Consider the following 25228-nt stretch of genomic DNA (forward strand, 5'->3'; position numbering starts at 1 on the left):
AAAATAACAAAGCTGTCTGAGCAGTCCATGAAAGCTCAGGAGTCTCCCATGCCTAGTGCTGGGGATGTCTTAATCTTCCTAGTGCTACATGATCTTCCAGCAAAGACCTGCTCTGAATTTCTAATTAAAACAAACAAACGAAGCAGACCACCATCCTCCACGTCTCAGCCTTTTCTGATGTGATGGTTTGGGTGTTAGCTACTCCCCACGCTTTGGAAAATCCCCCAGCCTAAGCTCAGCTGAGCTGGAAATTGGATGAAGCTTTTTATTTACAGCTTAGCACAAGATACAAGTAGAGAGTTACAATAGACAAGTTAAAAAGTGATACAGGAACACAGCAGCCCCCCCAGAAACCTAAGTCCCCAGGAGGGTCTCCCAACCACCCTAACACCTTCTCCCCACCCCGCTACCTTGCCCCAGACTTTGCCTTATGCTCAAGGTAGTGTGGAGGGTTGGTCGGGGGGGTAGGAAGCAGATGGATTAGTCAGGCAGGTTAGAGAGAGAAGTGCATGTGGCACCAAAGACAGAGAGAGACTGTTAGCTATGTCTGTGTTCTTGTTCTTATCCATCCCAGCAAGCCTATGAGTGCAGCAGCCATCACCACTGTTTCCTTTTCACAGCCTGTGATCTGATTCTTCTCACCAAAACATTCTAGTTAGGCTCACAGTATCACCCAGTATCACAGTATCACCAAGGTTGGAAGAGACCTCACAGATCATCAAGTCCAACCCTTTACCACAGTGCCCAAGGCTAGACCATGGCACCAAGTGCCACATCCAACCTTGCCTTGAACTGCCCCAGGGACGACGACTCCACCACCTCCCCAGGCAGCCCATTCCAGTGCCCAATGACTCTCTCAGGGAAGAACTTTCTCCTCACCTCCAGCCTAAATCTCCCCTGGCACAGCCTGAGGCTGTGTCCTCTTGTTCTGGTGCTGGCCACCTGAGAGAAGAGAGCAACCTCCTCCTGGCCACAACCACCCCTCAGGTAGTTGTAGACAGCAATAAGGTCACCCCTGAGCCTCCTCTTCTCCAGGCTAACCAATCCCAGCTCCCTCAGCCTCTCCTCGTAGGGCTGTGCTCAAAGCCTCTCCCCAGCCTCATCGCCCTTCTCTGGACACGCTCAAGCATCTCAGTGTCCCTCCTAAACTGGGGGGCCCAGAACTGAACACAGTACTCCAGGTGTGGTCTGACCAGTGCAGAGTACAGGGGCAGAATGACGTCTGATAAAAAGAGGGGAAAAAAAGGTCACTTTTAACATTTGAGAGTTGTTTATATGCATGTTTGGAAATGAATTTGACACCCTACCCTAGAGCAGCCTGGCCATGGCCTCGTCCAGCCTGGCCTTAAACACCTCCAGCCATGGGGCCTCAACCACCTCCCTGGGCAACCCATGCCAGCCTCTCACCACTCTCCTGCTCAACAACTTCCTCCTCACATCCAGCCTGAACCTCCCCACCTCCAGCTTTGCTCCATTCCCCCCAGTCCTGTCACTCTCTGGTAGCCTAAAAAGTCCCTTCCCAGCTTTTTTGTAGGCCCCCTTCAGATGCTGAAAGGCCACAAGAAGGTCACCTGGGAGCCTCCTCTTCTTTAACATTTAAATGTTAAACATTTAAAAGATGTTTAAGCATTTAAATGTTCCTGGCAGGCAGTATCTGAGGAGAGTTGCAAAGTATGACCCAGTTTGCACATAAAAGTAGGTCGTTACAGCAGACTTTCCAGGGAATACATTCATCCTAAAGTGTCGGTGGGGGTTGCTCTATTTTCCCAGGCAACCATAATAATAATAGAACAGCCTGGGCTGGCTCAGGAGCAGTGTGACCAGCAGGACCAGGGGGGTCATTCTGCCCCTGTGCTCAGCACTGTTCAGGCCACACCTTGGGTGCTGTGCCCAGTTCTGGGCCCCTCAATTCAAGAGAGATGTTGAGGTGCTGGAAGGTGTACAGAGGAGGGCAACAAAGCTGGTGAGGGGCCTGGGGCACAGCCCTGTGAGGAGAGGCTGAGGGAGCTGGGGGATGAGGCACTTAGTGCCATGGTCTGGTTGATTGGCCAGGGCTGGGTGCTAGGTTGGACTGGGTGAGGTTGGAGGTCTCTTCCAACTTGGTTGATTCTGTGATTCTATGAATTTCTTCATGAGGGAAGCAGGCAAGTTAGTGATGACTAGACCACATCTTTTAGCTGTAACATCAGTAAGATGATGACACAAAGCTATTAATGATAAACTGACGTGGAATGGAGCAGCAGAATCATCTGTATTTCATGATGTTAAGGAGAGAGTTGTTCCCCCTCCCAGAGCAGAAACATGAGCTATTTGAAAGAAGTGGGATAAAACATTCCACTGAGAGGTCCTGCTTCTGAATAACTGAGGAAACAGTGAATAACCATCTCAGGAATGAATGTGCAGTGTGAGATGGAGAACCCAAACCTAGTAAAATGAAAAAAGATTGACAAATGATTCTTTGTAATAGTGGGGGGAGAAGATTGTCAAAGTGCTTATGCTGTGTCTGGAGCTGTTTGACAAAAAAGCTTCCTTCAGAAGGCATCTGTGAAGGTGAAATCTAAAAATACACATATTTTAGCTTTTGGAGATTGCTCTGCAGAGAGACAGTAATCCAAACCAGCTTTCACTTAGGGTGCCCACGTAGCTGAGAGCAGAACTTAAGCTCATCTGTTCTGGAAACAGGTGAGAAAACACTGCGTCCTGATTCTCACTGGGGCAGAAGTGGTATGTTGGTTCTGCAAGCACTGAATTAAGTAAATGCTTTAGGATGCTGCAGGGGGAACCCAGCAAGCAGTCCTAGGTGGCAAATGCTGAGCTATCCCATAAATAGCTGGAGGCTCTGCATGGCATCACAGAAACATTCCAGTTGGAAAAGACCCTCAGCATCACAAGTCCAACCCATATCCCTACTCTACAAGGTTCAATCTAAGCCATATTCCCAAGCACCACATCCAAAGGACCTTTGAACACATCCAGGGTTGGAGACTCCACCACCTGGTGTGGCCTTACCAGAGTTGAGTACAGGGGGTGAAGTTGCTAGCATGATGACGTAGGTGGGTGGAGGCAGCTGTGTGCTGTACTTAATATTATTTGGGTGAGTTTGCAGATGTGAAAGGGTTTAGTGCACGTGTTTAATATGGGATGCCTAAAGAAAAAGCCAACATATTACAACATATTTATCTGTGACATGCAAAATGAAGTGGGACTCGGTGGAAGGCAGAACTGAAGGCTCCAAATGATCACTGTAATTAGTGTGTAGGAGCTGGAACACCTAAACATGGAATCTGTGTCTGGTTTCCTCTCTTGGCTTCTTGGAAGGTTTATTTAGTTCTCAGATGAGACAGCTTAGGGAAGAAACTTTCATTAGGGAAAACAGAACTGCAATGTTCCTTAAACTTTAAGTCTAGTTAAGGCAAATTGGTGCTTTGATGACTTGAGAATGTTTGTAGGAACCGTTGTAAGATGCCAGAAATTCCTCTAAAATAAAGGTAAACAACCAAATCTCATGCAAGAGTTGTCAGCTCTAAGATCTCCAAAGGCTTGACTCTGATGCAGGCTTGATGCAGCTTGAATGAAATAGCTTGGTCAGGAGCATCTGCCAGCATTTGGTGGTGCAAGTGTCAGAGGCCAGGATGTGCAGTGCTTGTTTCCACTACTGAAATAAATTGTATCAGAGACCTCCCTGTTCCTTTTGTTTCTGATTTGCAGGATTTGGGCTTATAAGCTGAGGATTCAGTGTTTTGGTTTGGTTTTTTTTCAGAGAAAGAATTCGACCCTCTTCCTCAGCATGGCTTTCCTGGCCTGCTGGGGCAGCGCGCTGCTGGGTGTGCGCCTGTACTGGATGGGCAACAAGCCCCCCAGCTTCTCCAATTCCGACAACCCGGCCGCCGACTGCGACAGCTTCCTCGCACGGACGCTCACCTTCCTGTACCTGCCCTCCAAGAACCTCTGGCTCTTGCTGTGCCCAGACACCCTCAGCTTTGACTGGTCTATGGACGCTGTACCTCTTCTGAAAGCAGTCAGTGACTGGAGGAATCTACACACTGTGGCCTTCTATAGCGGACTCCTCATCCTTGCCCACTTTAGCTTGAAGGGCTCCAGCAGCGAGAGAGAGTGCAGTGGGAGACCCGTGATGAACGGCAAGCAGAACGCTAATGGGCACAGCTGCCACTCAGAAACGGAGTACAGGACACTGGAGGGGAAGTTAAGCTTTGCATTGAAAGAAGAGAATGGGATCAAGAAGCACGAAGTGCAGAAACTGCAGCTTCCCCTAACCGAGAACATTGTCACTCTGTCTCTGTCTCTGTTAGTAATGCCCTTCGTTCCTGCCACAAACCTGTTTTTCTACGTTGGCTTTGTAATAGCAGAGCGTGTGCTGTATGTTCCTAGCATGGGCTTCTGCCTGCTGGTCACAGTGGGAGTCAGGGCCCTTTATGTGAAAGCCCAGAAGCGCTTTCTGAAGAACTTGGTGCTCTGCTCCACTGCGGCGTTAATCGTTTTCTTTGGACTCAAGACCGTCGTCAGGAATGGAGACTGGCAGAATGAGGAGATGCTCTACAGGTCAGGGATAAAAGTAAACCCTGCTAAAGGTAACTTTTGGCTTCTTTATTCTTGTCTGTCCTTGTCTTTGAGTTGCCTGATTATGTCCACTGTGTTGGAAGAGCATCCTTTTAAGTTGCACCAATGTGCACAGTAGGAAACAACGAGGAAAAGCAGCGATTTATGTGGTCAGATGGTGCAGGTTTGGCGTTGACATGGAGAAAATGAGACCCTGAGGTAAGAGGATATGGCAACTGATGTCATTGACCTGGACCTTAGCAAGGCCTTTGGCACTGTCCCACACCACATCCTGGTCTCCAGGCTGGTGACACATGGGTTTGATGGGTGGACCACGAGATGGATAAAGAACTGGCTTGATGGCTGCACCCAAAGAGTGGCTGTCAATGGCTCCATGTCCAGGTGGAGGCCAGTGACAAGTGGAGTCCCTCAGGGATCAGTCCTGGGACCAGTCTCATTCAACATCTTTGTGGGTGCCATGGACAGAGGCACTGAGTGTAGCCTCAGCAAGTTCACTGAGCACACCAAGCTGAGGACTGGGGGGAATGGAGCAAAGCTGGAGGTGGACAGAGTCAGCCTGGACATGAGGAGGAAGTTGTTGAGCACGAGCATGGTGAGAGGCTGGAATGGGTTGCCCAGGGAGGTGGTTGAGGCCCTATGGCTGGAGGTATTTAAGGCCAGGCTGGCTGAGGCTGTGGGCAGCCTGCTCTGGGGTAGGGTGTCCAGCTGAAATCCTGCATTCCATGCTACCTGGCTGTACTGCTCCTTGGACAATGACTAGTCAAAAGAGCAAACTGTGTGAGTGCAGTGTGTAGGCATTGACTAAGCCTTTGCTGTTCATGTTTCATCAGAAGTGAGAGGGGATTCCTTGATTGTGTTGCCTGCCTGTGAAAGAAAAAATTGACAGCACTTGAGCATGCTGTGCTTGAGTTTTTCCAGTCCTCTGCCCAGAAGCCCATTAGATGATGCTGTCAGAGGTGTTTTTCTTGGTTAGACAGTTACATGATGATAGTAGCTGCGAGAGTAGGAGGCAAATGCAGGTGTTACTGGGAGCTGATAAGGAGAGAAAAAGCAGATTGGGCATATAAGATGCTTTGCAAAGTGGCATTATAGTAGCTTGTCAATCATCAGCCTGATTTTCTAACTCTCCTTCAGGTACTTTGTCACCCTAGGTAAAGTCACTACATGTGCTTCAGCTAGTGACTTCTCATTATCTGTGGACAAGCATGTCCTGCTTACTTTATCTCTTCCCTTTTCTTTTCTTCCCTTCTATTTTCTTTCTTTTTCTTCCCTTTTCTTCCCTTTTCTTTTTTTTTTCCTTTTTCTTCGCTTCTCTTCTCTCTTCTCTTCCCTCTTCTTCTCTTTTCTTCTCTCCCCTTCCCCTTCCCCTTCCCCTTCCCCTTCCCCTTCCCCTTCCCCTTCCCCTTCCCCTTCCCCTTCCCCTTCCCCTTCCCCTTCCCCTTCCCCTTCCCCTTCCCCTTCCCCTTCCCCTTCCCCTTCCCCTTCCCCTTCCCCTTCCCCTTCCCCTTCCCCTTCCCCTTCCCCTTCCCCTTCCCCTTCCCCTTCCCCTTCCCCTTCCCCTTCCCCTTCCCCTTCCCCTTCCCCTTCCCCTTCCCCTTCCCCTTCCCCTTCTCTTTTCTCTCCCCAGACTAATGCAGGGAGTAGCTGAGGAATGAGAGCACAGCAGTGATGCTAGGCTGCTGTGAGGTGCAGCACTTCCGCGGTGGTGCCAAGCTTTGATTAAGATGCTGGCACACCTTGGGAAGAAAGCCACCTGTGCATTTGATTAAGCAGTTCGTGTGTGTTCCCTTTTGGTCCTTAGTAAAGAGCCCCAGATATCTCTGGCTGCATTAATAGTTGTCTGCTTGCTGTGAGCCAGTTTCTGTGATTAAACAAAGTAACTGGAATCTAGTTTTTGGCTGGGAGTTAAGCTACTGGGTGTTGTGTTCCCAGGAGACAAGGCGAGTTACTGTCGCTGTACGCCGACTTACGTGTATGTGATTGCCTGGTTTCTTGCCACATGAGCTGACATCAAGTGTCCTGTAAGATATGCAGAAGCAAAGGCAGCATGTCAGCCTGGTGGCACAGACACGACTGAACTGACTAAACCTCCTGCTGAATATTTACCAGCCCACACACAGCGTAAGGCGCCGGGTGTCAGAAACTCCCGGCTACATCGACCTGTCACCCAGCTCTATTCACTGCTGTGAATACTTCCTAGATTATCCCTGGCTTTGCCTGTGCTAATCTTATCTTCTGTTTCTCATCCAGTCAGGCAAGCCTGACTGGGCTGGACTGGCTGCCAGTCCTGCCAGAGTGCTGGGAGCCCAACAATTCCAACTAGGCTTCAATAATGAAATGAGCTTGGCGTGGGGAAAACAATTCGGCTTTGTTTGCCTCTTAGTCCTGTGAATGCTACTGATAAATAGGCTGTTCAGGCAGTGAGACAATGGACTCCTCAGTCACATGCTGGAGCAGTGGTTTTCATCCTTTCATGCTGCTACCAGAGGCTGGAAGTCCTTGTTTCTCTGTTTGCTGCAACTTCCAGACATTTCTTCACATGAGTGTGTTCTTACTTTTGATCATTTTCCCTGATGGTCCTGCTTTTCCTCTCTTCTCCTGCAAAGAGTTCCTGAACAACAGCTGCCCCTATCCCAGGCTCAAAAGCAGAGGGATCCCTTCAAAAACTCCCTGTGTGGGAACAGATAAAGGAGTAGGTACCTGTGAGGAGCAGCTCTGCTGCAGCAAGGAGCCTAGGATTCTGTTCCAGACCCATCTGCATTCTAGCCTAGCAGGATGGCAGCCCCTCTGTGACGGGGTGCTGGTGTGCTGTGCTGCTCAGGTCACTGGGGAGGCAAGCTGCTAATGCAGGAGCCTTCGTGTGCTAGTGCGGCTGAACAGCCTCCAGAAATGAAGTCGTCTCCCATAGCGATGGCTTCTCATCAGATCCTCCGAGCCCTAGTGCCTGTAAGAAAGTAATCTCTGCTGCTGTGGGACCCAAGCAAACCTGTCCAGAGACGTCTCAGTCTCCAGTCCTCAGCGAGGATGCGAGCGGCAGTAAACCCCTCCACAGCATTGCCCTCTGGCCCACTCGTGGGCACCCTGCAACGGTGCAGGCAGAGAAGCAATGCTCTGCCTCAGGTGAGAAAGCTCCTGCCCCTACAGCCTGCCACAGCCTTCCTGCAGTGTGCTGTTCTGCTGGCTCTTCTTACCAACCACTGACCAGCAGGTAGTGACAGGACTAGGGGGAGTGTAGCATCCAGCCTGGCCTTAAACACCTCCAGCCATGGGGCCTCAACCACCTCCCTGGGCCTCTCACCACTCTCCTGCTCAACAACTTCCTCCTCACATCCAGCCTGAACCTCCCCACCTCCAGCTGTGCTCCATTCCCCCCTGTCCTGTCACTCCCTGACTCCCTAAAAAGTCCCTCCCCAGCCTTTTTTTAGCCCCCTTCAGATCCTGGAAGGCCACAAGAAGCTCACCTGGGAGCCTCCTCTGCTCCAGCCTGCACAGACCCAACTGTCAGTCTGTGCTCACAGCAGAGCTGCTGCAGCCCTCTGAGCATCCTCCTGGCCCTGCTCTGGACACACTCCAGCATTTCCACAGCCCTCTTGTGCTAGGGGCTCCAGAGCTGGATGCAGTACTGCAGGTGGGGTCTCAGCAGAGCGCAGCAGAGGGGGAGAATCACCTCCCTGGCCCTGCTGGCCACACTGCTGCTGCTGCAGCCCAGGCTCTGCTTGGCTTTGTGGGCTGCAAGTGCACACTGCTGGCTCCTGTTGAGCTTCTCCTCCACCAATATCTTTAAATTTGTCAGCACTTGGTGGAAAAAATGGCAAGATTGATTAATGTGGTTTATGAATCCCGAAATGACTGTGCCTGTGTTTGATGCTAGGGAGGGAAAGCTGCAAGGGTTTCTCTGTGCCGCCTTCAACTTAATGAACAGCCCAAGTGATAGAAACCAGCCCACATTATTGGAGTGTTTTTTTTATAGTGAAGGAAGTCTTCCAAAATGTAAAAACAAGGTTGAAAGTGGGTGGTAGCCATCACATACATTTCAGTTAAACTGAGTCATTCTGTGGTGATGATTACCTTGGGTTTAATACTAAATTATAATGAAACACAAAATAATTGTTCTCATTACTTCTTCTTATTTCTAATTTTCCCTGTAGTGCCAAAAGTAGGCTCCAGAAAGCACAGTGGTTTTGTTCTCCAGGCTGTTTTGTACCTTGCAGTCCACATCATAATGATCTTTGATGTTCAGCTGTAATTGCTGCACCGTTGTAGACACTGATTAAAGAAGTAGAAAATAGAAGCTCAGACTGCTAGGCTGTATCACAGCCTGAGTGCCAAGCCAACTCTGGACAGTAGGGATTTGGGCTAGAGTCAGAAATTCTCGTGGAGCAAATGAAGGTGAACTGACACCAAGTGGTTGATTAGTTGAGTTCATTTGAATCACAGAATGATATGTAACAGTTTTTTGGTCTCATGCCTTAAGGATGAAAGGGTTAGAAGAAGGGACAGGGAAAGAGACTGGGCACAGAGGAATCAAATGAGGTTCAACAAGGACAAGTGCAGAGTCCTGCACCTGGGGAGGAATAATAAACTGCAGCAGTACAGGCTGGGAGGTGACTGCTGGAGAGCAGCCCTGTGGAGAGGGACCTGGGGGTGCTGGTGGAGAACATCCATGGCACAGCAATGTGCCCTTGTGGCCAAGAAGGCCAATGGGATCCTGGGGTGTATTGGGAGGAGTGTGTCCAGCAGATCAAGGGAGGTTCTCCTTCCCCTCTACTCTGCCCTGCAATTGAAGAGGGACAGGGATCTGCTGGAGAGGGTCCAGTGGAGGGCTATGAGGATGATGAGGGGGACTGGAGCACTGCCTGATGAGGAGAGGCTGAGGGACCTGGGGCTGCTTAGTCTGGAGAAGAGAAGACTGAGAGGGTTTTGAATCAATGTTTATCAATATCTGAGGGCTGGGGGTCAGGAGGCTGGAGGACAGGCTCTGCTCACTGCTCCCTGGGATAGCACAAGGAACAATGAATCACAGAATCAACCAGGTTGGAAGAGACCTCCAAGCTCATGCAGCCCAACCTAGCACCCAGCCCTGTCCAGTCAACCAGACCATGGCACTAAGTGCCCCAGCCAGGCTTGGCTTGAACACCTCCAGGCAGGGCGACTCCACCACCTCCCTGGGCAGCCCATTCCAATGCCAATCACTCTCTCTGCTAACAACTTCCTCCTGACATCCAGCCTGTATTCCATCCAGCCAATGGATGTAAGCTGCAGCACAGGAGGTTCCACCTCAACACAAGGGGGAACTTCTTTCCCGTGAGGGTCCCAGAGCACTGGCACAGGCTGCCCAGAGAGGCTGTGGAGTCTCCTTCTCTGGAGACTTTCAAGGCCTGTCTGGATGTGTTCCTCTGTGATCTGTGCTAGAGATTGTGTGGCCCTGCTCTGGCAGAGGGGTTGGACTTGATGATCTCCTTGGGTCCCTTCCAACCCCTGACATAGAGAAAAGTAAAAGTGAGATCCACCCTTCAACCCAGCAACAGCTCCTGGGATTAATCTAAATCTTATGTTCTTCAGTGGTGAGTGCTAGTCCTGCAAGGGCTTCTGTGATGGACCCAAAATATTGATGTCCCTTTTTACCCTTTGGCTGTGGGGATGGCTCCCCCAATTGCACAGAGAGGTGGTGCTGACTTGCATGAGCTCCTGCTAGTGCAGTGTCCCTTACAGACCTGTCTCTGGGTTAGTAAAGGAGACAGAATGCCACTTAGAGCATTTATGTCTTGCTTTTGTCATTTGGCCCTCAGGACTGCCCTGGGGCTCCAGAAGGGAGAGAACAGGGCTGTTAAAGAGCATTGAGGGCCCTTGCCTGCGCTGTTCATACCTTCCTCACTGCTCATTGTTTGAGGCATTAGAAAGTCTCTCACATTAGAAAGGCCCTCACAGACTGCTGCAGAGGTGTTAGTTGCTAGCTCTTATATTTGTACACATTGATGAGGTCTCCTCTCAGCCTTCTCTTCTCCAGACTAAACAGCCCCAGGACTCTGCATCTCCCTCCATAGGGGAGATGCTCAAGTCCCCCAGTCGTCCTCATGGCTCTCCACTGGACTCTCTCCAGCAGGTCCCTGTCCCTCTTGAACTGGGGAGCCCAAAACTGGACACAGTATTCCAGGTGTGGTCTCACTAGGGCAGAGTAGAGTGAGAGAAGAATCAGGATGCCATTAGCTTTCTTGGTCACAAGGGCACATTGCTGGCCCATGCAGATCTTGCTGCCCACCAGCACTCCAGGGTCTGTCTCCACAGAAACTGCTTTATTTCCAACTTTCTACTTATTTGTGCTCCAAGTTCCAGTGGTGTGAATCATTTCATTTTGCTTATTTTTTTTCAGAAGATACTCTCATACTGAAGTAGTCTTCTAGACCACAGTGTCCCTTTCCCTTTCTTATCTTCTTTTCCCCTTCACAGCAGAGCTGCGAGGCCTTCCTGCCTCGTTCTGATGTCTTTGTGCTTGTAGGAGATTTAAAGTTTTACTCCCTGGAACTTCATGAGTAGTAATTCTTCTTCTTCTTCTCCTTTCCCTCCCCTATTCTCCCATATCAGTTTAGCACAGGATTGGTAAGGGCTGCTTCTGAATCGTGTGTGAATGTCAAGGTACAATGGTGAAGTTTGGCTTGTGAGGCATCTTGGTTGAGCAGCAATGTTCAGAGTAGCTGTATGCTTGTCTGGACAGGCACAGGAAAAGTATCAATTGCATTTTTGTTTCACTTACAGTCATATTTCATTAGTTTGCTATGTAGTTTGCTAAGATCTTCTGCTAATTAAGATGAGTTTCTGATTTAGTTGTGGCAATTAATGAAGCAGGAGTTATAAAAGATGTAGTTATTTTTATTTTGGGAGAGCCCCACCCACAGCTATACACAGATGAGTTACATTTGGGCTCTGATTTGGTGGGGAAACCTTCCCAAGGATGCTCATGGGCAATTCATTCACTTAGGAGAACCAGAACATTGGAAAATTTAGCCACAAAATGGCTTTGCCTCACTTACAAATAAAAAGGCAGCCTGGAGCCCTAGGGAAGGTCTGTGCTACTCACTGTGCTGGAAGCCTTTGAGAGGCTTCCAGATCTTCCCAGGGTGCTGGGGAAGAGGCAGATGATCTCTGACCTGATCCAGGTTCCTCTTGGCATGGAGGTTTGCAGAGGTGCAGGAAGCATCTCCTGCAGATGTGAAGAGAGCACCATGTTGGTGGCACTTCTTGCCACGTTGTGAGACACTTAAATGCCTTCTCCTTGGAAACTTGAGGCACTTAAGTTTCCAGGTAGTTAAAGCCCAAACCATCAGGGCTAAGCTGGTCTGAAGCAGATGCAGAGCAGAACACGTTGTCCAAGAGCAGTGGGGCAGAGGCAGCCCCATGAGGCAGAGGCTGCAAGGCAGAAGCAGCACACACTGAGGCAGAGCAGTGGGGCAGAGGCAGCAAAGGCAGAAGCAGCACACACTGAGGCAGAGCAGTGGGGCAGAAGCAGCACACACTGAGGCAGAGCAGTGGGGCAGAAGCAGCACGACTGCCGGCAGCTTAGCTCAGGATGTATTTCTTGCCTGAGTGCAAAGGCTCCTTTGGCCACAGAGAGTCACCAATCAAAATGGCATCTGCAAAACTGACCCTGTTAAGTGATCCCAGGCCTTGCTCACCCTTATTTTATCAAGACACCAGCAAGTACCTAAACACCTGTGGGTGCCTGTTTATCACTTTGGGAGGGGACATAATGGCCCAAGCCTAACCCCCCCCTGCCCTTGCTCCCATTAGCAGAAGCGTGGGGCATGCCAGAAGATCTAATAGACCTGTTCACCTGCCAGGGCAGATTCTGAAAGCTGAGTTTTGAATTCAGTTGATGCAATTTCATCTCTGTAGCACAGTGCTTGCTTTTCAGTCTGAGCTGCAAAAGATACACAATTTGAAGACATTTTTGGAACACCAAATTTCACTTTGTTGCCCATGTTGAATAGTGAGTAGTATTAATTTTCTCTTTATTTTACCATTCATAATGCAGCAGGCAAATGTATTTGCTATGCAGACTGTTCTAGGTGTTAAAGGAGGAAAAAAAGGGTCATATGAGTTAGTTTGGTTCCATGCTGCCCAGGGAGGTGGTGGAGTCGCCATCCCTAGAGGTGTTGAAGCCAAGCCTGGCTGAGGCACTTAGTGCCATGGTCTGGTTGATTGGGCAGGGCTGGGTGCTAGGTTGGAGTGGATGATCTTGGAGGTCTCTTCCAACCTGGCTGATTCTATGATTCATTGACATAAAGTTGTTACTGTTAGGCATTTTACTGGTAATAATGCAGCAGGCAAATGCATTTGCTGTGCAAACTGTTCTAGGTGATAGTGTAAAGGAGGAGGAAAAAGGTCATATGAGTTAGTTTGGTTCCATTGACATGAATTTGTTACTGCTAAAAAGGCATTTTACCCATAATAATGCGGCAGGCAAATGCATTTGCTGTACAAACTGTTCTAGGTGATAGTGTGAAGGAGGAGGAAAAAGGTCATATGAGTTAGTTTGGTTCCACTGACATTGTTATTGTTAAAAAGAGACCTAAATTTGTCCTTGCTTAACAGCTGCTGCTTTGGATAACAAAACCAAACCAACCAAGCAAACAAACAAAAAAAGCCAAAGCCCCAACAAACAAACAACCAACAACAGCAACAAAACAAACAACCCAAACCCCCAAATGAAACAAACAACAGAGAAAAGACCACACAAAAAACCCCAAACTAAACCAACAAACAGCAACAAAGACGACTGAAGATGCTCAGAGGGCTGCAGCTGCTCTGCTGTGAGCAGAGTTGGGGCTCTGCAGCCTGGAGAAGAGAAGGCTTGGAGGAGACCTTGTAGTAGCCTTCCAGAATCTGAAGGGGACTACAGGAAGGCTGGGGAGGCACCACTGACAGGCTGAGGGGCACTGGGTTTAAACTGGCATGTCAGGAAGAAGTTGTTTGCAGTGAGGGTGGTGAGACACTGGCACAGGTTGCCCAGGGAGGTTGTGGCTGCTCCCTGCCTGGAAGTGTTCAGGGCCAGATTGGATGAGGCCTTGAGTAACCTGCTCTAGTGGGAGGTGTCCCTGCCTATGGCGGAGGACTGGAGCTGGCTGATCCTTGAGGTCCCTTCCAAGCTAACCCATTCTGTGATTCCATGAAAACAGAAAAAAAAAGCAAGAAAGGAAAGGGAAGAGAAGAGGAATCCCCCAGGCCACGTGTGCCAGTGCAGAGGCTGCCTGCTCTAGTCCTGTGCAGCTGGACGGAGGCAGACACTGGAATCTGTTTTCTTCTGATGTCAGAGCTTGCTGCTGTTACCTTATCTGCTCTTAGAAAATGATTTTTTGCTAGCAGCAGCTGTCAGGAAGGGGACCCTTCAGCAGGCAGTGAAAATGCCAAGAGATAGTGCAGCAGGCAAAAGTAGTTATAATCACAGAATCAGGCAGGTTGGAAGAGACCTCTGAGCTCATCCAGCCCAACCTAGCACCCAGCCCTGGCCAGTCAGCCAGACCATGGCACCCAGAGCCTTACCCAGCCTAGCCTGCAGCAGAGTGGCTGGAGCAGCCACATTGCCCTCAGACACAGGTGGTGCAAAAGTCTTCTCCATTTTTGTGAACGTTTCTGGACCATTGCTGCTGGAGAGCTAAAACGAGACAAAAGGGTAAGAATCATAGAATGGCCCAGATTGGAGGCAACCTTAGAGGTCAGCTACTCCAACCTCCCCGCCATGGGCAAGGACAACTCTTAACTAGACTGAGCTATGCAAGGCCTCATCCAGCCAAGCCTTGAACAACCGCAGGGAGGAGACATCCATAACCTCCCTGAGCACCCTGAGATCCAGTCTAAACCTACTCTCCTCCAGCTTGAAACCATTCCCCCTGGTCCAATTGCTAGGTGCTCTTATGAAAAGTTGCTCTCCAGCTTTCCTGTAGGATCCCTTCAGGCACTGGATGGCAGCTACAATGTACCCCAGAGCCTTCTCTTCTCGAGGCTGAAGAACCCCAGGAGATGTTTGATGGTGAGACATTCTTTGACTCCTCTTGTTGCAGCCCACGTTCTGGTGGCAAGAAGCTGTGTTCTCTTGTAATAGCTTTAGAGCTTTGCTTTTGGTAGCTGCTGCTCTGGCACACAGCTAGGTGTTCACCACACTGTTTTTTATGCCTCCTGAAGCAGAGCTGTGTGTGTTTGAACACCACATTGGACATTGAAAGTGCTTTTGAGCATTTGGGATTGCATTTCAGAGGTTTGGTGCATGTATTCTTTTTTTTATGTGCAAGTTGGCAGGAAAAGCCAAACTCATCTTTGGGCTGTTAGTTCCAAATATCACTCTGCACAGTAATTGTTTCTTGCTTCTGTGGTTCATTTCACTTGAATAATAATAAAAGCGCTCTGGAGTGGTGAAGGTTCGACTCAGTGCTGCACTGAATGGAAAATGCTGGGGTTGGACAAAAAGGCTTAAGAGAGAAAGCAAATTCAGTGCACAGAATTTTGAAGTATAAAACTTATTACGCATAGAAGTTTTGCATGTTGTCACTTAGCAAATACCAGTGATACAGGCAGCAGCTAGAATTGGGTATTCATGAGTTGCCTTTAATTTTCCTTTGAACAAGCCACTTTAATCTCTTTTTTTTCCCTCTGGAATGGAACTTATTCTGCCTGTTTTCATTAGACATTGCCTTGCTTTCTTTAAAACACTGAGGTGCTGGAGCGGTGTAGAGAAGGGCGACGAGGCTGGGGAGAGGTCTGGCAAACATGGCCTGTGAAGAGCAGCTGAGGGAGCTGGGGGTATTTGGTATGCAGAAGAGGAGGCTGAGAGAGGGGACCTTATTGCCCTCTGCAACTACCTAAAAGGAGGTTGCAGTGAGGCTGGAGCTGGTCTCTTGTCCCACATTGCTAATGATAGGATAAGAGGAAATGGCCTCAAGTTGCATCAGGGGAGGTTTAGGTTGGCTGTTGGGAGGAAGTTCTTTCCTGAGCAGGTGGTCAGGCACTGGCACAGGCTGCCCAGGGAGGTGGTGGAGTCACCATCCCTGGAGGTGTTTAAAAGGAGAGTGGATGAGGTGCTTGAGGCTGTGGTCTGGTGATGGAGGCTGCTGGGATGAAGGTTGGACTGGCTGATGCTGGTGCTCCTTTCCAACCACAGCGATTCACAGTGATGAGATGTTGTGCTGAGGGGTTTGGTTAGTCAAGGACTTGTCAGTGTGAAGCTAATGATTGGACTCGAGGAGCTTGGAGGTCATCTGCCTTTGCTGTGACTTTGTTCCCTGCCCTGCAGCAGTTTGAGTCATCTGATGCATAGCTCAGTCTTTGCAAAGCTCGTTTCAGCATGAGAGACAGGCTGGCAGAACGGAGCAGTGTGGAGGGTGGTAGGGGCAGGAATTCCTTACAGTGGTCCAGCTGCTCTGTTGTACAGGGTTAGCCTACTTGGGGGAGTGATCTTGACCCTGACCCCAGGTGGCTTTGATCCATCCCAGGGGTGGGTCTGAACACTGGCAGGTGTGGTGGTTAGCCCACTCTCCTTCTTGTCTCTCTCCCTGCATCCCTGCTCTTTGTTTTTACCACCTGGCCATCACCCAGGAGCAGACAAACCTCTGCCGTCAGTCTGGGTGTATATTCACATGGTTTGTATCTTGTTTTCCCCTCGCTATATCTTTGTAACTTCCCTACCTCAGATACCTTTTATTTATTGTTAAAATTTCTTCTTTGAACTTCCAACTTGCAGTGAGGTTATTTATTTGGCTCTGCTTTACCTTTCCGCTCTGTCCATCTAATCCCTTTTCTTTGGGAAAGAAGGGGGAAGAGGGAAGGGCATCCTATGAGTTGTTATTGGCTCTATCCACTCTATTTGATTCTCTGGGAAATTTTAATTAGACCTGAGACATCTCTCATGAAACACTACCTGTGGCCTTCACTGTGAGAGTGGTCAGAGCCTGGAATGGGCTGCCCAGGGAAGCAGTTCAGGACCCATCCCTGGAGGTGTTTCAAGGCCAGGCTGCTCTAGGGTAGGGTGTCCCTGCTCATGGCAGGGGGGCTGGAACTAGATGATCCTTGTGGTCCCTTCCAGCCCTGACTGATTCTGTGATTCTACCCTGGAGTAACTTCTGACAGTTGCCTCCTGTGAGAACAAAATAAAGTGCAGTCTTTCTGGCAGCTGGAAGGCTGTGTCCTGATGCATTGGAGCATGCCAGCACGTCTTGGAAGGTAGACAACTCTTGTCAGCGTGGTCTTCCAGTGGTTTTAGCTTAAGCAGGGTACCTCCAGAGTTGCTTTGCAGCTCGGAAGTTGGAAAGCATGTTTCTTCCTGAACTTGTCTGTTGACTGATGGAGAGTGAGGTCTGTGCTGTGCATTCTTGGGGCACATCTAAACACAGTAAGGCAGTGCTGTCTGATGCTGTGTCACCTCATACAAATGTAGTGGTGAGTTCTTCACAGTCTCTCCTGTGTAATGGATCAGAATATCCAGGGGCAGTAGGAGTGTGGGAGTGTACCTGTCACTTTTCTGTAATGACTTGCTTTGTTGTGGCTGCTGGCTGAAGAGACTGTTGATGTGATGACAGTGAAGCCCTCACACGCTAGAGATGAGGTTTGTTAAGGCTAATTGGATTACCCAAGTCTGCAAGCATATCTTAGGCAAAACAGGGAGTCCACATTCTAGATGGCACTGAGTAAATGGCAGTGCCTAAGAACACTTTACAAGCTGCTCCATCTCATCTCTCAGGTTCGTTGAGCTGACAAAGCCACTGTGCTATCCTTTGAGGAGGAGTTTGTTTTGAAGTGAGTCTATGTCAAGAGAACAGAGATCAAAAATGTCTGCCCAGAGGAGCAAGATCTGTTCTTACAGATGTCCATGTTGTGAAACTAAGGTGCAAGTGAGGCCAGAGAGCTCCACAAAACTGGCTATTGAAGGGTAAAGTGGGACAAAACAGAGGGGGAGAGAGATAAAGAGAACAACCGAGAAGAAGAAAAGCAGCAGGGAAGGAAAAGAGCTGGGATGATATTCCCATCAGTCGCAGACGGAGGAGAGAGAGATGGGTGCGTGGCCCAGGGAGTTCGTCAGGGGTTCTTCTGGTGCTGCAGCTCTGCTGGAGGTGCAGCCTTTGGCAGGCAGTTTGTTAAATGGGTGTCCAGGTGCAGCTCCCCAGGAAATCTGCCTGTGTATGCATGCGTTCGCAGGGCTGCTGGCAGCAGTGGGCAGGGAGCGCCCCCGCCCCTGCCTGCGCTCTCCATCCCGGGTACACCTAAGCCGTTCTCTTCAGGTAGCTGACATTCAAGCCAGGCTGAGGTCCAGGAATTTCCTCCAAGGCACTGTCTGTTAATTTGCGTCCCTCAGCTTTCGGCCCAGCGCCGAGTCTGAGTCCTGGAGGTTAACAGAGGCAGTCTTTATCCTTTGTGGATTAGGGAGAGACGATGCAATCTTTGTCTTTGTTGATGAACAAGAGAGAGGATTTAGACTCTCACAGTCTTATCAGGCAGTAATGCTGAGCGTAGCAGAGAGTGTCCTGCATTGATACCTGTGCATCAGGGTTTCAAAGCTAAGAGGCAAAACTGAAGCACCCCTGCAAAAGCCAGCTGGTTCAGTACCCGTGCTGTTGTGATGCTTTCAGGGCACTGCAGTGCTTTTCAGTTACGTTTTTATTCCACCTGCTGCTAGTCCAAAAGCCCTGGGCCAAGCAGTGTGTTGGACAGACGATGTGAGTAACACTCAATGAAAAGAAGAATAACACAGAACAGTCTGTGTGAACATTGCCACTTACTCTGGGTCCAGGCAATCCCAAGCACCAATCCTGGCTGAGCAGTGAGTGGCTGGAGAGCAGCCCTGAGGAGAGGGACTTGGGGGTGCTGCTGGAGGAGAAGCTCAACAGGAGCCAGCAGTGTGCACTTGCAGCCCACAAAGCCAAGCAGAGCCTGGGCTGCAGCAGCAGCAGCAGTGTGGCCAGCAGGGCCAGGGAGGTGATTCTCCCCCTCTGCTGTGCTCTGCTGAGACCCCACCTGGAGTCCTGCATCCAGCTCTGGAGCCCCTAGCACAAGAGGGATGTGGAGATGCTGAAGTGTGTCCAGAGCAGGGCCAGGAGGATGCTCAGAGGCTGCAGCAGCTCTGCTGTGAGCACAGACTGAAAGTTGGGGCTGTGCAGGCTGGAGCAGAGGAGGCTCCCAGGTGACCTTCTTGTGGCCTTCCAGGATCTGAAGTGGACTACAAAAAAGCTGGGGAGGGACTTTTTAGGCTATCAGGGAGTGACAAGACAGGGGGGAATGGAGCACAGCTGGAGGTGGGTAGGTTCAGAGTGGAGGTGAGGAGGAAGTTGTTGAGCATGAGAGTGGTGAGAGGCTGGAATGGGTTGCCCTGGGAGGTGGTTGAGGCCCCATGGCTGGAGGTGTTTCAGGCCAGGCTGGCTGAGGCTGTGTGCAGCCTGCTCTAGGGTAGGGTGTCCCTGGGCATGGCAGGGGGCTTGGAACTAGATAATCCTTGTGGTCCCTTCCAGCCCTGCCTGATTCTATGGTTCTACCCAATGATGATTTAAAATACCCAGTGTATTAGATAGATGAATCTCTAGCTGACAGGGACACTGCAGTCATCTGTTCCTTTAGGAAACAAGAAGTGGGGCACTTGTGCTGTCAAGTGAACAAAGTGAGGTAAAGATCCAAATGTGCCTATTAATAAATGAAGGGTTTAGAATAAAAAATGGCTTCAAGTTCCATGAAATAATTCATGGTGAATTTGAATAACAAATATGTCTTTGGAATAGTAACACAATGTAAATACCTTGTACATCCCATAGTGCAGAACTTGGGCAAAACCTGTTCTCCTTTCAGATTGTTAACCCTTAGCATCTGCATTCTCGCTCGACAGACACAGTCTGATTGATCTTCTGAATATCTTTGTGAGACATAAGGAGCCTCTACTGTAGAAAATTGTTTAAAATATTAAGCTCTCTTCATGCTTTTTCTCTTTAAGTGTGCAGTTGAGCTTTCAGCATTTTTCCTGGGGAAACCTGCCAGACCTATGTTCATGGAACGCTTTCCCCACTAGAACAAAGTGACTGCCTGGTGAAATTTGAATGCTAAAGACTGGAGCACCACTCTACTTTATCAAGTGGTACCCTTGAAAGGAAAATGCCATAAGCTGCTGATGAGTCTAACCTTTCAACAAGGAAGAAAAAGTTGTTCCTTTATGGATGCAACCTTCTGAATGTAAGCATCTGGACTAACACTCCCTGCAGGCAGCTGTAGACAGCAGTGAGCTCTGCCGTGAGCCTCCTCTGCTGCAGGCTGCACACCCCCAGCTCCCTCAGCCTCTCCTCACAGGGCTCTGCTCCAGGCCCCTCTCAGCTTTGTCGCCCTCCTGTGGACACCTTCCAGCACTGCAACATCTCTCTTGAATTGAGGAGCCCAGAACTGGACACAGCACTCCAGGGGTGGCCTGAGCAGTGCTGAGCACAGGGGCACAAGAACCTCCCTTGTCCTGCTGCCCACACTGCTCCTGAGCCAGCCCAGGATGCCATTGGCTCTGCTGCCCACCTGGGCACTGCTGCCTCATCTTCAGCTCCTCTCTGCCAGCACCCCCAGGTCCCTCTCTGCCTGGCTGCTCTCAGCCACTCTGTCCCCAGCCTGTAGTGCTGCTTGGGGTTGTTGTGACCAACGTGTAGAACCCTGCACTTAGCCTTGTAAATCTCATCCCATTGGCCTCTGCCCACCCATCCAGGATGAGAATAAGGAACAAATGCCAAGAAGCTGTCATCTGAAAGTGAACTCCTTACTGTTTTGCAGCTGACTTCCTGAACTCAGCTGCTTGCAGCTCTTCTGAACACAATGTCTCCTAGCACCACTTCAGTATTCATTGTGTCAGCTGAGACCAGGGAGGGGAAGCAGAAGTTTCTGTTGCAGCCTTTCTAGGGGAACTTCATGAGGTTCAACAAGAGAAGTGCAGAGTTCTGCACCTGGGCAGAACAATCCTCTCTACCGATACAGACTGGGGGCTGAGGTGACAGAAAGCAGCCCTGTGGAAAAGGACTTGGGGGTGCTGATGGGCAAGAACCTGGATGTGAGCAGTTAGTGGGAGCCTGCAGCCCAGAAGGCAAATCACATCCTGGGCTGCAAAAAAAGATGTGTTGCCAGCAGGTCCAGAGAGGAGATTTTGCTACTTTGCTCTGGTGAGACCTCACCTGGACCACTGCATCCAGCTTTGGAGCCCTCAAAACAGGAAGGACATGGACCTGATGGAGTGGGTCCAGAGGAGGGCCACAAAAATCATCAGAGGGTTGGAGCACCTTTGCTGTGAGAACAGGCTGAGGGAGTTGGGCTTATTCAGCCTGGAGAGGAGGAGGCTCAGGGCAGACCTAACAGCAGCCTGCCAGTATCTGAAAGGGGCTACAAGAAGGATGGAGAGAGACTGTGCACAAAGGCCTGCAGTGACAGGCAAAGGGCAGTGGCTTCAAACTAGAGCAGAGCAGATTTAGATGGGATGTTAGGAACAGGTTACTATGAGGGTGGTGGAACACTGGAACAGCTTACCCAGGGAGTTGGGTGAGGCCCCATCCCTGGAGATAGATGAGGCTTGGCAGGGCTCTAGGCAGCCTGTTCCCATTGAGAATGTCCCTGCTGACTGCAGAGGAGGCTGAAGTTTGGAGGTTCCTTCCAGCCCATTCTGTAGTTCTGTGACGTTGCCAGAGGGTGAGGTGGCAGTATCAGTGCAGTTGGCTACTTGCATACTGATAACTGCACAGTAGTAATTTGTAGTGCAAAATGGGGAACAGAGTGCTTAGAGCAGACGTTATGGGGGAAAAACCCAACAAGCAACAGAACGTGAGAAATGGAAGTATCCTGACCTGGAAACCTGGGCTGTCTTGCTCCAGACATGAAGTCCACATGGAAGTTAATTGCAAGCTAAGAGGTAATTTCTCTTTGTGTTGTTTTTTGGCTTGTTTTGCTGTGTTTCCCATGCATTATTGCCGTGGGTTTAGGGAGTGAACAGCTGCTCTTCGCCCCCTGCCAAAGGAGTAAAGGAAACACTCTACACAGGATTGGGAATTTAACTGGAAGTACTACTCACAACTACATAAAACAGTACAAAATACACAAAACTCATCTTCAGCCTCAGCCCAGCTCTCCAACTTGGACTTTTCTGCTATCTCATTAGGCCTAAACCTTCTAAAGCATCTCCACCTCCTGGGCCTCAAACCCAGGCTTTCACCCCCACCCCCCCATACCTCCCTACCCACGCTGGAATGACAGAGTAAAAATTAGCCTGGTGGCTCAAGGCCAGGAGAAGGCTGCTTCCCTCAGAAACTGAGAGATAGGAGTCCACCTGGGAAGCAGAGAGAGGGAGAAGAGGGCAGAATAGGCAGAAATGTCCATTTGCAAAGGGGAGATGCAGGAATGATGGGATGACATAACAAAAGATTACATTTCCAGTGTCCACCTCCCTGCAGCTCTCTAATACTTGGAGGAATTTCAACTCTGTGACTAAGACATCCCAGTTCTTAAACCCGTAACAATTGTACAGGGAGGAAGTGTAGGACTGAGAATCCTCCCTTAATAGTGGGAGCTGTTTGTGATAAAACCACTAGATCAAGTAACCACAGAACCATAGAATGGTTTAAGTTGGAGGGGACCTCAAAGATCATCTACATCCCACCCCCAGCAATGATTTTTGTGGCCTCCCTGAGTGCCTTTCTCTGAAACCTTGTTGTTCCCTGATGCTTTGTTGGAGGCTTGCTGAGCGGGGCAGACACGGGCTGACACCAGTATGCACACGGAAGGGCAGTCACTCGGTGAAGCCAAGCGAGGTGCTTGTGTCCTGGGCTCCTCGCAGGGCTGTGTATGCACAGCACAGTATGGGCTGTCCACGCACACAGAGGCAGCCCCGACCAATGCCCCCCTGCATCCCCCTTTGAGCAGCTAGCCATGGCCTTTGCTTGTTCCCAGGGCTGACCAGCCTGCCTCCCTTCAAGGCCCCCTCGCACAGCTCAGTTTACAGACAGCAGTTAAACCTTCCCAGCTTCTACCCAAGGCTGCTTCCCTGCAGCTGTGCCTCTTAGCAGTTCTCAGACTGTTCTTTTCACTTCTCAGACCATTCAGTTCTGCTCAGCCCCGGCAGAGGCTGTAGCCAGGTGGGGTTGGGCTCTCCTGCCAGGCAACCAGCAACAGAAGAAGGGGACACAGTCTCAGGTTGTGCCTGGGCAGGTCTAGGCTGGATGTTAGGAGGAAGTTGTTGGCAGAGAGAGTGATTGGCATTGAATGGGCTGCCCAGGGAGGTGGTGGTGCAGCCGTCCCTGGAGGTGTTGAAGCAAAGCCTGGATGAGGCACTTAGTGCCATGGTCTGGTTGATTGGCCAGGGCTGGGTGCTAGGTTGGGCTGCATGAGCTTGGAGGTCTCTTCCAACCTGGTTGATTCTGTGATTCTGTGTGTGTGAGTGTCTATATATGTGTGTGTGTGCATATATATATACCCCCCTATATATGTGTGTGTGTGTGTATATGAAATAAGGAGAGTAAAAATCTGTTCTAGATTCCAGAATCACTACCCTAGCTGCTTTTTCTTTTGAGAACATGGATTTTTAATTTCTTGCCATATACAGATGGAAAGCAGTTGAGTGCTGAAATGCAGTTGGAGGCAGAAGGTATGTTTTCAATAGGCATGTGGCTCCATTTGGGTGTCCTTCCCTTTCTGTTCCTGCATGCACACCGAGCTGAACCAAACTGTTTTGCAGGAGAAATTGGTTTTGAGATACAGATTGAGAAATTGGATGCCAGCAATGTAGTTAATAATTGAAATTCTGTGGTTATCCTCAGGTTTGTTGCCTTAAAACAGGAGTGAAAATGCCTTTAGCAGCTGTGCAGGCTCTCTTCCATGTAGACCATCCTCTGTTTCTTTCCCTCCTACACCAATAACCAAGAGGATGTGGTTGCTGCAGATAATAGCAGCTCATAACTTCTAGGGCTGTGGGTATGTTCTCTGCAAAACCAGATTTATTCTGCAAAGTGTTCCATGCATCTTCATCTCCAGCCAGAACTAAGTCATTACTCTAATTCTGCAGTTAAATAGATGTGGGAACTTACACCAGGCATTTATAGTTGGGGGAAGTGAAGGAGCCTCATTTCCCTGTTTCTTTTGATGACAGATTGTGAGGTGGTTGTGGATTATGTGTGCTCTTCTGTGCTGCTCTCACTTCTAGTGTATCACATCAAGGTACAGGCTTAGACAAAAGTCAGAGCGGAACACGTAAATAAGAGTGCATGCTAAGCATCGCTTGGTAATCCAAACTTGACACAGACCCTGTGCAGACTGTAAGATGAACTTCTGACTAAAAGGAATATCAACTCACAGAAACAACAGAATAGACAGCAGGCAATGAAGTGTAGAGGAGAAACCATCACATTTAACAGTGCTAGTGGGTTTATTTTCCAGGCTAACAGATGAAAAGATCATAGAATCAGTCAAGGTTGGAAGGGAGCACAAGGAGCAGCCAGTACCAACCCCCCTGCCATGCCCAGGGACACCCTACCCTAGAGCAGGCTGCACACAGCCTCAGCCAGCCTGGCCTGAAACACCTCCATGGACGGGGCCTCAACCACCTCCCAGGGCAACCCATTCCAGCCTCTCACCACTCTCCTGCTCAACAACTTCCTCCTCATGTCCAGCCTGAACCTACTCACCTCCAGCTTTGCTCCATTCCCCCCACTCCTGTCACTCCCTGACATCCTAAAAAGTCCCTCCCCGGCTTTTTTGTAGCCCCTTCAGATCCTGGAAGGACACAAGAAGCTCAATGTCCCTGGAGGTGTTGAAGCAAAGCCTGGCTGAGGCACTTGGTGCCATGGTCTGGTTGACTGGATAGGGCTGGGTGCTAGGTTGGGGTGGATGAGCTTGGAGGTCTCTTCCAACCTGCTTGATTCTATGATTCTATGGTTGTGTTTATTTTTTTGTCCTTACAAAATACATTGTGCACAGTAGGACAATATTATTTATGTGAATCCTAAAATGATTCCATCAGGATTTTTTTTCCCCCAGCAGTGATTAGTTTCTTCTGCTTGGAGGAAAATAATGTGTTTGCTGCTGTTTCCTTTCCCGTGGGAGGATGCTCCTACATCAAGCCAAAGCATTTTGAAAGCAATGCACTTGCAAAGGAAGAAACCCCACATATCTGAAATAATTATCAGGCAGTTTGCTAAAGCTTCATTGAAAGTTTGCGTTACTCAGCTTTGATAAGAAAGCCTCCAAAGAAAGGGCTTGACTAACTGAAGCAGCAGAGGCTAACTGCTGCTGGAGCTAATGTTTATGCTTAGTGCATCTGGAGGAAAGAGCAGTTTGCCAGGTGTTGTGTGTTTGATGGAAAGGACATGCCTCATCTCTTCATTGGCATGCTGGCCTGGCTCAGGAGCAGTGTGGCCAGCAGGACCAGGGAGGTCATTCTGCCCCTGTGCTCAGCACTGCTCAGGCCACACCTGGAGTGCTGTGTCCAGTTCTGGGCTCCTCCATTCAGGAGAGATGTTGAGGTGCTGGAAGGTGTCCAGAGAAGGGCAGAAAGGCTGGGGAGGGGCCTGGAGCACAACCCTGTGAGGAGAAGCTGAGGGAGCTGGGGGTGTGCAGCCTGGATGAGAGGAGGCTCAGGGCAGAGCTCATTGCTGTCTGCAACTACTTGAAGAGAGAA

The 25228-nt window shown here is 49.7% G+C and overlaps 1 protein-coding gene across 4 annotated transcripts in view; it reads left to right on the forward strand.

Moving 5' to 3' along the window:
* Positions 1 to 25228, forward strand: part of TMTC2 (transmembrane O-mannosyltransferase targeting cadherins 2) — a 298456-nt gene that overhangs the window by 175321 nt on the left and 97907 nt on the right. For all 4 annotated transcript variants that reach the window (XM_064141674.1, XM_064141688.1, XM_064141687.1 and 1 more), the window contains exon 3: positions 3761 to 4589. In XM_064141674.1, coding sequence (XP_063997744.1) covers positions 3761 to 4589 — 829 coding nt within the window. The remainder of the gene's footprint in view (positions 1 to 3760; positions 4590 to 25228) is intronic.

The sequence above is a fragment of the Pogoniulus pusillus genome, chromosome 4, assembly GCF_015220805.1.
Source record: "Pogoniulus pusillus isolate bPogPus1 chromosome 4, bPogPus1.pri, whole genome shotgun sequence".
NCBI classification, from domain to species: domain Eukaryota; kingdom Metazoa; phylum Chordata; class Aves; order Piciformes; family Lybiidae; genus Pogoniulus; species Pogoniulus pusillus.